Below are 12,335 nucleotides of genomic sequence, written 5' to 3'. Positions count from 1 at the left end.
CAATTCCTGATGCAGCATGGCGCTTGGCCAGCCTGGCTCTCGCAACCGGCCGGTGCACTGTCCCTCCTGAACAAACCAAAACTCGTCCATCATGGAAGCGCCCGAGCTCCATGCCACCTGACCAAGGATCGAGGAGAATGACGATTTAGTCTGCCAGAGGATTTTTGACCGCGTGGTCGTAGTTCGAGGCGTAGACCGTCAGCGATTTTTGGATTAAAGTCAAGAGGTTCACACAGGGCCCAAAGTGCATCCGCTTGCTTTCGAAGTACTGAATTACTCGCATAGTTTTCACTATCGTCTGAGAGACGGCGTTGTCGCTTTGCGTTTGACTAACCTGCCCCCTGCCTTCTGGTTGTTTCCAGCTCTCCGCTGGTCAACGGGAATCTCAGCCAGCGTCCTAGTAGCAACCTGAAATGGCATGGATGCTTGGGGGGCATAAATGCCTGGAAAGTAAGCTGTACTATATAACTGTAGCCCCCTTAGTAATCTTCAACAATTGGCAAGATGGCCGAGCGGTTAAGGCGTTAGATTAGAAATCTAATCCCTTCGGGGTCCAGAGTTCGAATCTCTGTCTTGTCGATTTTTGCCTTTTTTTTTTCTCGTAAATTGTGTCGTTTGTTTTTGCACCTGCTGCAGTATTCTAGAGTCAGTTCTCAGTTCTCTCGGTCTTTTAAATCATACTGATTCTGTTTGGCCTGGAGACCGCTTGCTGACAAGTAGCGGTGGCGGATTATGAGTGTTGAAAATATATATCTCAGCACCCCCAGCGTCCACTGGAAGGAACTTATTCGAACATACCACTTTACTGCAAGACCAGCAACAATTGAAGACTATCTTTGCCTTCATTCCGAACAATCGACCTTAATTGCTTGAATGAAGCCAGCATAGCTGAAAATCGAGCTCATGGATTCTATTCGCCATAGTGAATAAATGCGCCGGTACGGAGTATCTACAACATCAAGACAGACCGCAGTCTGGAAAGTCCGCCTCGGCACTCGGCACCAGTGATCGTGTTGAGTTGCGACAAGCATTCCTGGCCAGTCAGCTTGAGCAAAAAAAACACAAGAGTTCTCCTGACTTTGTGCAAGGCTGGAGTATAGGGTGGAGAGTGGACTAGGCAGCACCATTCTGGGCCAACCACTGCTGTCAATGGCTTGCACGGTGGGCCCCAGCCTTAAGGGGCTGTTTAGCTTCTATCGCTTGGCAATAGTTTGCATATCAAATTTCAGAATCAGATGGTTAGAGGAGGTTGAATCTGGTTCCATTCTGGTTGCTCATTATTGTTATTTTGGAAGAGAGCTTGTGGTGAATAAACCAGATAGCTAATCCGTATGTAGAGCCCGAAATAAAGCAAAACAAAGCAACAAAGTATAGAAACAGCGCGTCAGGTGAAACTCTGTCCCGTGGAACACCAACAGCCAAGCAACAGCAAGTGGGTACGTTTATTCATGCATTGCAGTTGCAGGGCTGATGATTTTCATTATCCTTCTGCCTGCTCTCAAATAAAACCTCCCGGCCTCATCCCCTTTCTTCCCCAGACCAGATCCAGTCCACACACCACATCGCCATGTCCTACCAACAGCCATACCAGCAGCCTCCCCCTGGGGCTTAGTACGTCCACCTCCATCTCTCCCCAGTCCCCATATCGCAATGAGCCACAGACCGAATACTGAGTAGTTGTGTTGTCTGATAGCTACCCTCCCCAACAGCCCGGCTACGGCCCTCCCCCTCCGCAAGCCTACCCGCCCATGCAATACCAGCAGGCGCCGCCTCCCGAGCAGAAGGACCGTGGGTGTTTGACTGCCTGGTATGTCGGACCTGTCTACATTTGGGTCTGAAGAGAGGAAAATACTGATTACTGACTGGTCTAGTTTGATGACTCTCTGCTGCTGTTTCCTCTGCGAGGAAGCCTGCGAGTGCTGCATTGAGTGTGTCGAGTGTCTATGTTGTGGCTGTTAACCTATCCTTCTTAATGTCTCTATACCAACAATGTTTATTGCAATGCGAAATACAACCCCCTACACCAGTCTCAGTTTCAACCTCAACTGCAACTCCGTCTCCCTCTCCGACCTGACTTCATCTGCTCTACTCATAAGGATTGAATTCATTCACAAACACCTCCCGCGGCCGACTTAACGTACTCCGTCCCCGCTTCAAATACCCCCCCTCGCCCTTCGTGCCTAGGATACCACCCGCATCCCGATCCCAAACCACCTTTCCCCGCAAAATCGTATACCGCGGCCAATTCGTGAACTCCATCCCCTCAAACGGGGTATAATCAATATCATGGTGCAGCATCTCATTCTTCAACGCGAACGACTCCATCACAGATCTCGAACTCGAACTTGAACTCCGCGCCGCCTGCTCGGGTGTCGGATACCATATCACAAGATCGGCGTCGTAGCCGGGTGCAATGGCCCCCTTGCGATCCGACAACCCGTATAACTTGGCCGGATTGGAAGCCGTTAGTTCCACGAACTTCTGCACGGATAACCGCCCCGTAAGCACGCCTTTGCAGAAGAGACTCGGCATGCGCGTTTCGAGACCGGGGAGGCCGTTCGGGATCTGTGTAAATGTTGCCGTACCCTTTTTCTTGCCGAGGGGGTGGTCGAATCTAAACCACACCAAACCTCGTTAGCTACTTCTCTGCATAGAATAAAGTAATAGAAGGAAAGAGAGAGAGGACAACATACTTAGACGGCGCATGATCGCTCGAAAACGTCGTAAAGGTCCCATTCACAAGCCCATCCCACATCGCCGTAAGATCCATCGGACTCTCTCGCAGCGCAGGCGAACAAACACACATCGCGCCATGGAAGTGCTCACCACGCAACTTCTCGCTCGTAAAAAACAGATAATGCGGACACGTCTCCGCATGCACGGGGAGCAACTTTGTCTGCGCGCGCCGGACATGGCTAGCCGCAACCTGGGAGCTCATATGCACGATCAAAATCGGAACATCCGCTAGCTCAGCGAGACTAAGAGCGCGATACGTCGCCTCGTCCTCGGCGATGTTGGGTCTCGCAAGCGCATGCGCGTACGGCTCGACCTGGCCCCGCGCCTCAAGCCTCTTCGTCATCCAATCGATCATATCTGCGTTTTCGGCGTGGATCATTGTCGTCATCCCCAATGCCCTCGTCGTGCCCATTACATCCAGCAGCTCGGAATCGCGCAGCCGCATGGGCTGGTAGGTCATGTAGAGCTTGACACTACTTATTCCCTCCTCCTTAACAAGAACAGGAAGTTCCTCAGCCAGTATCTTCTCCGTCGGATTAGACAGGATAAGATGGAATCCATAGTCGCAGTAGGCGTTGCCGCTTGCGCGGCGATGGTACTCGCTCACAACAGGGAAGAGGCTCTCGTCTGTGCGTTTCTGCGACGCGAATGCGAGGACTGTTGTTGTGCCGCCGGCAATCGCGGAGCGAGTTCCCGTCTCCCAGGTGTCTCCTGTTGGGCTGTTGTCTTGTTGGAGGTGGACGTGGCTGTCGACGCCGCCGGGGAGGACGTAGGCGCCGTCGGCGGAGAGGGTGGGGGAGGAGGGGAAGAGGGAGGGGAGGTTTTTGCCCAGCAGGGCGATTCTTCCAGAGGCGATGGCGATGTCTGTGTTTGGGAGGATGTCGGAGGCTGTTGCCTGTTGTTAGGTAGTATTGTTAGATGCGGTTCTCGTTGCTGAGGAGGGTCTGTTGGGCGTACTATGGTAGCATTGGTGATGATGAGTTCGATGTCTGCCATCTTGTCGGTGTTTGGGGTGATTTTGCCAATGCCGTCCAGGACAAAGGTAATCTATTACCTAAATAATAATGGCCTGCCAAGTATATCTCCTCGGCGCCTGTCGGCGAGTAGATCTATTTACTCCAACTCTCCCACTCCAACGCCGAGATAAGATAGGGCGCACTGGCCTATCTACCAACCTCGCCGATACCACGGATAATTGTCCGATCTACACATCACATTTAATCACCAAACAGCCCTTATCACTTAGTAGCAAATACCAGAAATTCGAGAGAAATAGCAACAAGAGCGCAAGCCAGCCATGCCACGAACAGTCCGCCTCGCCGCAGCCCAAATGGGCACAACAAACAAATGGGACGACCGCGCCGCAACCCTAAACCGAATGATCACCCTCCTCCGCGACGCCGCATCGCAAGGTGCCCAAATTGTCCTGTTTCCAGAAATTGCATTCACGACGTTCTTCCCCCGATACTTGATCCTCGACCCCGCCGAGATCGAATCCTGGTTTGAACACGGCGACATCCGCACCGCACTGAATACTAAGGCCCTCTTTGACGTCGCGGCCGAGCTAGCCGTTGATATCTGCGTTGGGTTCGCGGAGGCGACGGAGTCCGGGGAGCACTTTAACAGCTGTGTCTATTACCATGCTCCGACAGGCGACATTCTCTCCCGGTATCGCAAGATCCATCTCCCCGGGGACGTGGACCCGCTCCCTGATCCGAAGGCCGTGAACCAGCTTGAGAAGCGGTACTTTCTCCCCGGGAACATGGGGTTCAAGGCCTTCCGCGTGCCGGGGCTTGTTGACGTCGATTCAACTCCAAATAGCGAGACAGGGAAAATCCAAGGCGATCCGATTTTAGGCATGATGATCTGCAACGACCGCCGCTGGGCCGAGTCCTGGCGCGCGTATGGGCTCCAGGGCGTGGAGATCGTGCTGTGCGGGTATAACACGAACGGGTTCGCGCCACAATTCTGGGGCCAGAGCGGGGACATGAGCAAGGAGGAGGCAGAGGAGTTTTCGCTTTTTCATCACAAGCTTGTCATGCAGGCGCACTCGTATACGAATGCGACGTTCTCTGTTAGTTCGGCGCGCTGTGGGCTTGATGATGGCGAGTATCCGCTTATTGGGGGGAGCACGATTGTTGATCCCGAGGGGAGGATTATTGCTGAGAGCAAGACGGTCGAGGATGAGGTTATTGTGGCCGATTGTGATCTTGACTTGTGCAAGCCTGGGAAGAAGAGGACGTTTGATTTTGGTAGGCATAGGCGTGTCGAACACTATAAGATCTTGGCGGAGCAGACGGGGGTTGTTGAACCGCCTCTCCTTCAAGAATCTGTGCCTGCGCTTGTATCTGCAGCCATTACCGTCCCTGTGCAAAGCGAAACAGCCGCAAAGAAACACCGCATTCTCCTCATAAACCCCAACTCCACAGCCTCAATGACACAAAAGTGTCTCGAGATGGTCGCACCAACACTCCCCCCCGACGTCGAACTCACAGGCTTCACAACCCCCCACCCAGCCCCAACAGCAATCGAAGGCTCGCTCGACGCTGTCCTCTCGACCGCTGCCGCGGTGCGCGCAATCCTCCCTATAGCCGACCAATACGACGCTTTCCTGGTCGCCTGCTACAGCGACCACCCGCTCACAAAGGCCCTGCGTGAAGAACTTACCCCGCCCGTCGTGGGAATCATGGAAGCCTCCCTCTTCGCAGCACGGACTCTTGGGGGACGATTCGGGATCGTCGTTACATCATCCCGCTCAGCAATCCTGCACAGCGACTCGATTCGGAATTGCGGGCTGGAGGGTTTCTCCGTTGGCGTCGAGAGCTGCGGACTCGGTGTTCTTGGCTTGGAGAATAAAGGTGAGGACGTTGTTTCGCAGGCTATGTGTGATGCGGCGAGGGAGTTGGTTAGACGCGGCGCTGATACGATTACGCTTGGGTGTGCGGGTATGACGAAGTTGAAGGAGGCGGTTGAGGGGGCTGTTGGGCCTGATGTGCAGGTTGTTGATGGTGTTGTTGCGGGTGTGCATCAATTGGTTGGGATCTTGAGGATGGGTGGGCGGACGGCGAAGAAGGGGGTTTATGCTTCTTCTAGGGTGACGAGGGAGGCGAGGGGGCAGGATTATCTATAATTCTATCAATGGACGTATAATGAGTTCTAGGTTGATGTTGGCCTTGTTATCATTGAGATTCCACGTTTGATTCTGGCGGGATGGTAAGTAGGCCCAGCTGTACAAATTCAAGCCCTACATAACGCCCTACGTGGATACTATCTTCATAATCCGCTAGAACGGGTTCCAGTAGGCTAAGCAAAGTCAAACACATGGGACTATACATGCGTCTAATATATAGCAAACAGAATTATCAATAACATGAGCACGACTAGTTAAGACCTAATACTTCGTCTCAACAACCCCCTCCTCAACCCTCTCCCCCCCATCAGCCCCATCAAGCACACTAAGCATCTTCTCATCAACCTCAAACGGCCAAACCAGAAAAAGAAGATAATACATACTCCCCGAAACCACAATACTAACCAACCAGCTAAGCGAATACAAATAACTCGCAGCGGCTGGAACCCCCTTCTGCCCCGTAATCGCCGCGAGACCCGGCATATTCGGCGCAATCCCACAGACAAACGCAAAAATCGCACGGATATTCACGCCCCTGGTGAAATAATGCGTCCCACGCGCATCGTAAAGCGAACGCAATCGTAGTCGCCGACCCCGACAAACCCAGTAATCAACAACAATGACTCCCGCAATCGCACCCAGAAAGAGCGAATACCCACCCAGGAAGGCCGAAAAACTCGCCGCGCTATTCTGGATATACCACGGCATACTCAGAATGCTCAGTATAGCACAGACATACGCACCCCTTCGCGTATCAATATACCTCGGCGCCCAAAGCGCCAAATCATTCGAAAACGAGACACTATTGGCACTAATATTCGTTCCGATGGCAGCGAGCGCCCAACATGCAGCCGCGAAAAACTGCGCAGCCCGATTCTCCCAGAGCACCGCGACCTCGAGCGGGTTCCACGTTTGTTTGCCGTATATGACCTCCGTTGCGCTGGAGACTGTGGCGCCTAGCACGCCGCAGAGCGAGACGAGGATGACGAGGCCGACGGCTTGCGTCCAGAAGACGGAGCGCGGGTTCTTCGCGTACCGGGTGAAGTCGGGCATGTTTAGGGCCAGGGTGGCTTTGGGGCCGATGGCGGATGTTACGCATTGGAGGAAGACAACCGATACGGGGGTTCCGTCGGTTATGGCGCTGGGTTTTGAGAAGACGGGGCCGAAGCCGTTCGCTAGCACGAGTCAAATGTCAGTTTCGCTGTCGTGGGCTATAGGGTAATCCAATTCATAAGGGATATGATACGTACCGGCCTTGACAGCCCACGCGAAAAGAACGATCCCGAAGATCGGCATAATGCACGTCTTCACGATGAAGAGGTACCGGAGCTTCGAAACCTTGAGCCAGAGCAGCGGTGCTTGAAGGATAATCGCGAGGAAGAAGCACAGTAGCTCGGCAGAGGTAATTGGTCCGCCGTCAGGCAGTTTATTCGGGAAGTTGTTGAAGGAGGGCCAGATGGCGCTGATCATGGTCGAGACGCATTGGCCCGTTTGGTAGGTCTGCGTGCCGAACCAGATTATGGCGACGATTCCGCGAACTATACAGAGGCCGTAGGTTAGATTGGGAATTTTTGCTTTGTTGGGTTAGGTGTGCAAGGGCGTACCGAAGACGGCGAAGTAGCTGCCGCGCATGCCGAAGCTGGCGCGCGTGTAGACTGGAAAGTTGATACCGAATATGGCTCCGACGTAGCTGCTACATTAGTATGGGTCTATGGAGCAAAAGTAATGAGCATACCCATCAAGCATAGCCGGGATGCAAACAAGAACGTGCCCGACTACAACAGCGGCGATGGCCATCGGGGCACTCAAGCCCTTACTGACCGAACTAGAAGTAACTATCCAAGTCAGAACGTCCTAAAAACTCCCACCCTCAGGAAGAAAGCATACCCTGATACATGCTAATACTGAACGCCTCCGCAATCCAAAACCCCAGCAGAGACGGCCATTCCCAGGTCCGTTTCGGCGAGTCGAGTGGAATGGGGTCGAGGTCTTTGTTGGAGGCGACGCCCTCCATTGCCAGGCTGGCGTCGCCTTGCTTCACCTGCAGTCGCTCGCGAAGACCCATTATTGTGCTGTATGCGGTTTTGGTAAATTGTGCAAAGTGGATAGAATTAGATACATCATTGACTTTGTAGGGTTCGTTATCAATTCTCCTCCAACTGATAGCAGTGGCCGACTGTTATCTTGCTAGTGACGGCGAGATAGCTGCGACGCTGATAACTACGGTTAAGGTGCTGATAACCGCGCGCTTTACTGGTTTTAGTCAAGCAGCAGAGATGTACCTGATAAGATATAAAATGTGGCTTTTCCGGGGCGATTCGGAAAAGTGACTGACTGATAGAGTACACCATACACTGTAGTTGTTCTAAATCTTCGACCTGCCCAGCTTACCCTCCTCCGCCTTGTACAGCTTCACCAGTTGCCGTATAGACAAATCCAGCAACACATCCTCTGAGCCACCCGGTATTCTCGCCCCAGGAACATCTCTAAGAATTGCTTCGACCAGCTCTCCCTGCCCCTGCCTCGTGAACCCAGCGCCACCAAAAAGCAACACCGCACACTGCGCACACTTATTCAACACCATCGCTCCCTTCGCCTTCGCCAGCGCAGTAATACCACCGAGCTGCTTATCCGCCTCTTCCTTGGGCATATTGGCAAGCTGGTACAGTAATTGCTCCACAAACGCCCACATCGTCTCGAGCTCCGCACCTGCCTTGGCAAGTCTATGTCGCACAACAGGCTGGTCCATGAGTGTCTTCCCAAACGCCTCGCGCTTCATGCAGTAGCCGAATGCCGTGGAAAGCGCAACGCGCGCTTGGCGCGTAACACCAACCGAAATGGTAAGCCGCTCGTGGTTGAAGTTGTTCATAACTAATCGCATACCCTCGCCTTCGCGCCCGATTAGGTTCTCCACGGGCACTTTGACATCGTCGAGCTCGATGAATGTCGTTCCGCCTGTTATCTGACCGGCAACCTTGAGGCGCTGCATTGAGACTCCCGGGTGGCCTTTCAATGGGACGACGAGGAGGGAGAGGCCTGCTGCGCCGGGGCCGCCAGTGCGCACGGCCATTGTGCCGTATTCGGACCAGATGCCGTTTGTGATCCTATCTAATCAGTATCTAACAGTAGTAGCTAAAGGTAAAGGTAGCGATACCATTTCTTATTCCCGTTGATGATATAGTACTTCCCATCTTCGGACTTCGTCGCTGTCGTGGTGATGTTCGCGACGTCGGACCCGGCGTCTGGCTCTGTGATCGCAATACAGCACCGCGCGCGACCAGTCAAAAGATCAGGCAGAAACTTCTCCTGTAGCTCCTTGCTACCGTACTTGATGATCGGGGGAATCCCGAACGCGAAACCAGCATTCAGCGAGCCTCCGGGGCCGCTGAGACCGGAGCGCGCGAGCTGGGGGTAACGTATCAGCCTCGCACAACCGATCAATGGCTCAAGAGTAATACCTCATCCGTATAGATCCCCGTATGCAAATAATCCCACTCCTCAACCTTAACGCCCAAAATATCATGAATCCCCAGCCGCTTCAGCCAATCGACCGGTAACGGTGCCGGGAGGTTGGGGAGGAGCATATTGTTTTTGCAGAAATCTTTGAAGACGTGCTCGGGGACGGTGCCCTCCTTCTCCCACTCCATTGCATGCTTCAGCAAATTCTCGTATAGGAATTCGCGGCATTTCTTCTGGAAGGCACGGTGGCCTTCTGTGTAGTAGGGGGATGGGAGGCCGCGGAGGTAGGGCGGCTCCGCGAAGGGGATTGTTGAGATTCCTGACATGTTGCAAGCTGGTTCGTGATCTCTAGGGGTATCTTGCAAATAGCCGGACAATGCGATTTATGGAGTTTAATAAATAAATAAGAGCTGGAGCTGTAGGTGAGAGGAGCCGCAGATGAGAAGAGCTGCAATGATCCTCTGATCCCCGCATTTCGTTCAGCCGAGGCTTGCGGTCCGAGGCAATAAGGGGGTGACTAATACATTATACGCACCTGCCTTATGTGGTCTATAATCTAGCCACGCTTTACTATTTCAGGTAATTTTCTGTCGCATGTCCAAATATCTATGAACCAAGCGATTTTTATACCATCCTTCTCGGGCTGTCCTCTTGCTGTTCAGCAAAGGACTGAAGTAACAGCGGCCCGCACCGAGATCCGGTCCATACTGTCCCGTGCAGCATGTGCGATGCCGAAGTACACATCCCGGCTCGTTCCTCGGATCGGGATCGTCTTTTATACAGACAGAGTACAGACAGAGTACAGAGGAAGGCCTGCGATCACGAGATCAGCAACTGCCTAGTTATATCGAGTGAGTATGGCCGGAGAAACCAGATCCCGGTATCTGCAGCTGAGAGGAACCACTGAATGATAGTTGGGGCCCTATCTGCCCAATTATTCCTAACCCCGACTCTTGTTCGGCTGGTAGTATCGGATATTGGACGGACACCATGAGTAGTCGGGCTCACTATATACCAAGCGATGAAGGCGTGACAAGGCTGTGGATATCGACCCATTAGGACTGCGTTCTTTATGGGTGAAAGTTGTAGAGCACTCCTGATCGCAAACGATAAAGTCAGATTATGATTATACACTGACTATAATACATATAGATACATGTTCCACGGACTTCAAAATTAGGCGGATGGAATGAGCTTAAATCAATCTCCAGTGAGGACAACGTGCCAACGTTGGAAGCCCTAATTTGGCCCCGCGACCACCTCTGAATTGCTTTCTCGGCTCTTGGTCTGCACAACAGTAGTAACAGTCTTGACAATTCCCTGTTCCCGTTCAACTTCATGAAAATCTTCGCCCTCTTTTCCCTCACCCACGCGACCAACAGAGACACACGTATTGATATCATGAGCCTCCAAGTCATAGTTCTCATAATTCTCCCGGGCTGGGGGCTTGTTCATGGCGATGGAGCGATGGCCCGTTTGTGGGAACGGTGGGTGGTGACTGAACCGGTGCTGGCTCGACGACTCATCGACGCGGTTCATGTTGCGCCGGACAACCTTCGAGATCAGCTGTGCCATTTTGAGCTCGAGGTAGAGTTTTACGGTGTATGTTACGGGGGCGAATTGGACGTAGCTGGTGAGCGTTAGTGGTTTGTTCAGTATCGTGATAATGGAATCTGCTTTGGGGGAAGGCGAATGGGAGAAAACTTACGCAAACTGATTGGGCAGACTCAACAACCCCAAAAGAAGGGCATCCATGATAGTTGAAATGACCACAAAGACGATGTTGAACCTGTACAGCGTCCAGTACTTGCTCAGTCCGTCGGCGATCAGGCGGTATCGGACTAGGTAGAGGAAGTACAGGTTTAAGCTGAGATCCACCACAAGGAAGAACGATTTCTCGGCATGCTCGAAGATAATATTGAGTCTTCTTTGGAAAGAGCTTGCTGAGTCCAGATGCGCGGGGATCCAGATAAACGCGACAGTGAGGTTGATGATAGCGATGGCGATGAAGAGGCCCCATCGGAGCTGCAGCGACCTGCGTCTGCTGACCATGATAAGCGCAATTTGGTTCGCGATGATTTGTGACAGAAGTTGAGTCTGCATGGCCCAGAGAAGAACTGCGCTGATGTAGTATGCCAGGCTGGGGGTGTCAAAAATGCTTCTGGAACTAGATGGGTAGACATACCTGGGTCCGATGACGCCGTCCAAATGCATGCGAGTTGTTGAGGCGAAGAGCAGATTGACGAGCGACTCTAGCCAGATCATCCAAAGATATGCTTGGATGAAAGTGTGCGTTCTTTTCCAAATCTGGACTGTCTGGCGCACCACGCACTCCATCGTGAAGATGAAGATGCCCAGGAAGAGGCCGAAGAAGAAGACTGAAACGTCCATGAATGCCAGACTTGAAACAGAAAGAAAGTAATGAGCTGGGAGAGTGCAAGGTGGAAGTCAGCGTGCTATCACGGGAAACTCAGAGCTTAGCCTTCCAATCCATATGTAGTCCTTGAGCATCGTTTTCAGTACAAGCAGAAAACCCTATGTTTACGATGACGAAAGGGGTCAATGACTATTACTAGGGGATGCCTCAAACTTCACAACGCCCAAATTTCAGACTCTACTCAAAGCGTCCAGCGGAATATATCAATCTCTAAATTTGGGTGGGTGACACAGGCAAACGTTCCCATAAGTCAAGTCCTGCAGGCAACTTTGCCTTGTTCGAATGTTGAGCCGCTTTCGAGGGCCATTGTACAACTGCGGCAGCGACGAGATGGACCCTGTACAGCAGACTGTGAACTTTACGCACGGCACATTTTGTTGTTGCCCTCTGTCGTACCATGGTAGACAGTCTTGCTTGAAACTTATGATCCTATTGTCGTGGGCGCTGGATTTGCTGGTCTTGTGGCTGCCCGTGATCTGGCTATTCGTGGTCAGTTGAATTTGCCTCTGTCCGTGGAACTCTCTGGGGCGTCGTGTCCATTAAATGTGAATAATATTGGCAAAGAAGGATGAG

At 52.5% G+C, this 12,335-nt stretch overlaps 6 protein-coding genes and 1 non-coding gene across 7 annotated transcripts; 2 read left to right on the top strand and 5 right to left on the bottom strand.

Moving 5' to 3' along the window:
* The first annotated feature begins 498 nt into the window (after positions 1–498).
* BDV17DRAFT_t135 lies at positions 499–579 on the top strand. Its single transcript has one exon. It is a non-coding gene; the product is annotated as a tRNA-Ser (tRNA).
* Positions 580–1,302: 723 nt separating this feature from the next.
* Positions 1,303–2,005, bottom strand: BDV17DRAFT_222231 (uncharacterized protein). Its single transcript, XM_073755631.1, has one exon. The coding sequence runs from the start codon at positions 1,923–1,925 to the stop codon at positions 1,443–1,445; it is 483 nt and encodes a 160-aa protein (XP_073610958.1). The 5' UTR covers positions 1,926–2,005; the 3' UTR covers positions 1,303–1,442.
* On the bottom strand, positions 2,006–3,732 carry BDV17DRAFT_301313 (hydantoinase/dihydropyrimidinase family protein; the record flags this gene model as incomplete). Its single annotated transcript, XM_073764228.1, has 3 exons — positions 2,006–2,614; positions 2,694–3,631; positions 3,694–3,732. 3 exons carry the CDS (start codon positions 3,730–3,732, stop codon positions 2,086–2,088), a joined length of 1,506 nt encoding a protein of 501 aa, XP_073610957.1. The 3' UTR covers positions 2,006–2,085.
* Positions 3,733–5,491: 1,759 nt separating this feature from the next.
* BDV17DRAFT_284938 (nucleobase cation symporter-1 family protein) lies at positions 5,492–7,931 on the bottom strand (the record flags this gene model as incomplete). Its single annotated transcript, XM_073760622.1, has 6 exons — positions 5,492–5,778; positions 6,193–7,041; positions 7,117–7,404; positions 7,471–7,556; positions 7,602–7,701; positions 7,754–7,931. The coding sequence occupies 6 exons, from the start codon at positions 7,929–7,931 to the stop codon at positions 5,492–5,494; spliced, it is 1,788 nt and encodes a 595-aa protein (XP_073610956.1).
* A 212-nt stretch (positions 7,932–8,143) lies between these two features.
* On the bottom strand, positions 8,144–9,843 carry BDV17DRAFT_275450 (acyl-CoA dehydrogenase family protein). The gene is made up of 3 exons (XM_073759212.1): positions 9,325–9,843; positions 9,021–9,271; positions 8,144–8,970 (listed from the first exon to the last, which is right to left on the bottom strand). Exons 1-3 carry the CDS (start codon positions 9,649–9,651, stop codon positions 8,232–8,234), a joined length of 1,317 nt encoding a protein of 438 aa, XP_073610955.1. The 5' UTR covers positions 9,652–9,843; the 3' UTR covers positions 8,144–8,231.
* A 696-nt stretch (positions 9,844–10,539) lies between these two features.
* Positions 10,540–12,310, bottom strand: BDV17DRAFT_275448 (uncharacterized protein). The gene is made up of 3 exons (XM_073759211.1): positions 11,511–12,310; positions 11,034–11,465; positions 10,540–10,955 (listed from the first exon to the last, which is right to left on the bottom strand). The coding sequence occupies exons 1-3, from the start codon at positions 11,714–11,716 to the stop codon at positions 10,565–10,567; spliced, it is 1,029 nt and encodes a 342-aa protein (XP_073610953.1). The 5' UTR covers positions 11,717–12,310; the 3' UTR covers positions 10,540–10,564.
* On the top strand, positions 11,881–12,310 carry BDV17DRAFT_222204 (uncharacterized protein). The gene has a single exon (XM_073755630.1). It carries the CDS (start codon positions 12,045–12,047, stop codon positions 12,258–12,260), a length of 216 nt encoding a protein of 71 aa, XP_073610954.1. The 5' UTR covers positions 11,881–12,044; the 3' UTR covers positions 12,261–12,310.
* Positions 12,311–12,335: the final 25 nt, after the last annotated feature.

Source organism: Aspergillus undulatus (genome assembly GCF_047715775.1).
Source record: "Aspergillus undulatus strain CBS 261.88 unplaced genomic scaffold BDV17scaffold_74, whole genome shotgun sequence".
NCBI lineage: Eukaryota > Fungi > Ascomycota > Eurotiomycetes > Eurotiales > Aspergillaceae > Aspergillus > Aspergillus undulatus.
The sequence above is the reverse complement of the archived record's forward strand: the minus strand, read 5'-3'. Positions and strand labels throughout refer to the sequence as shown.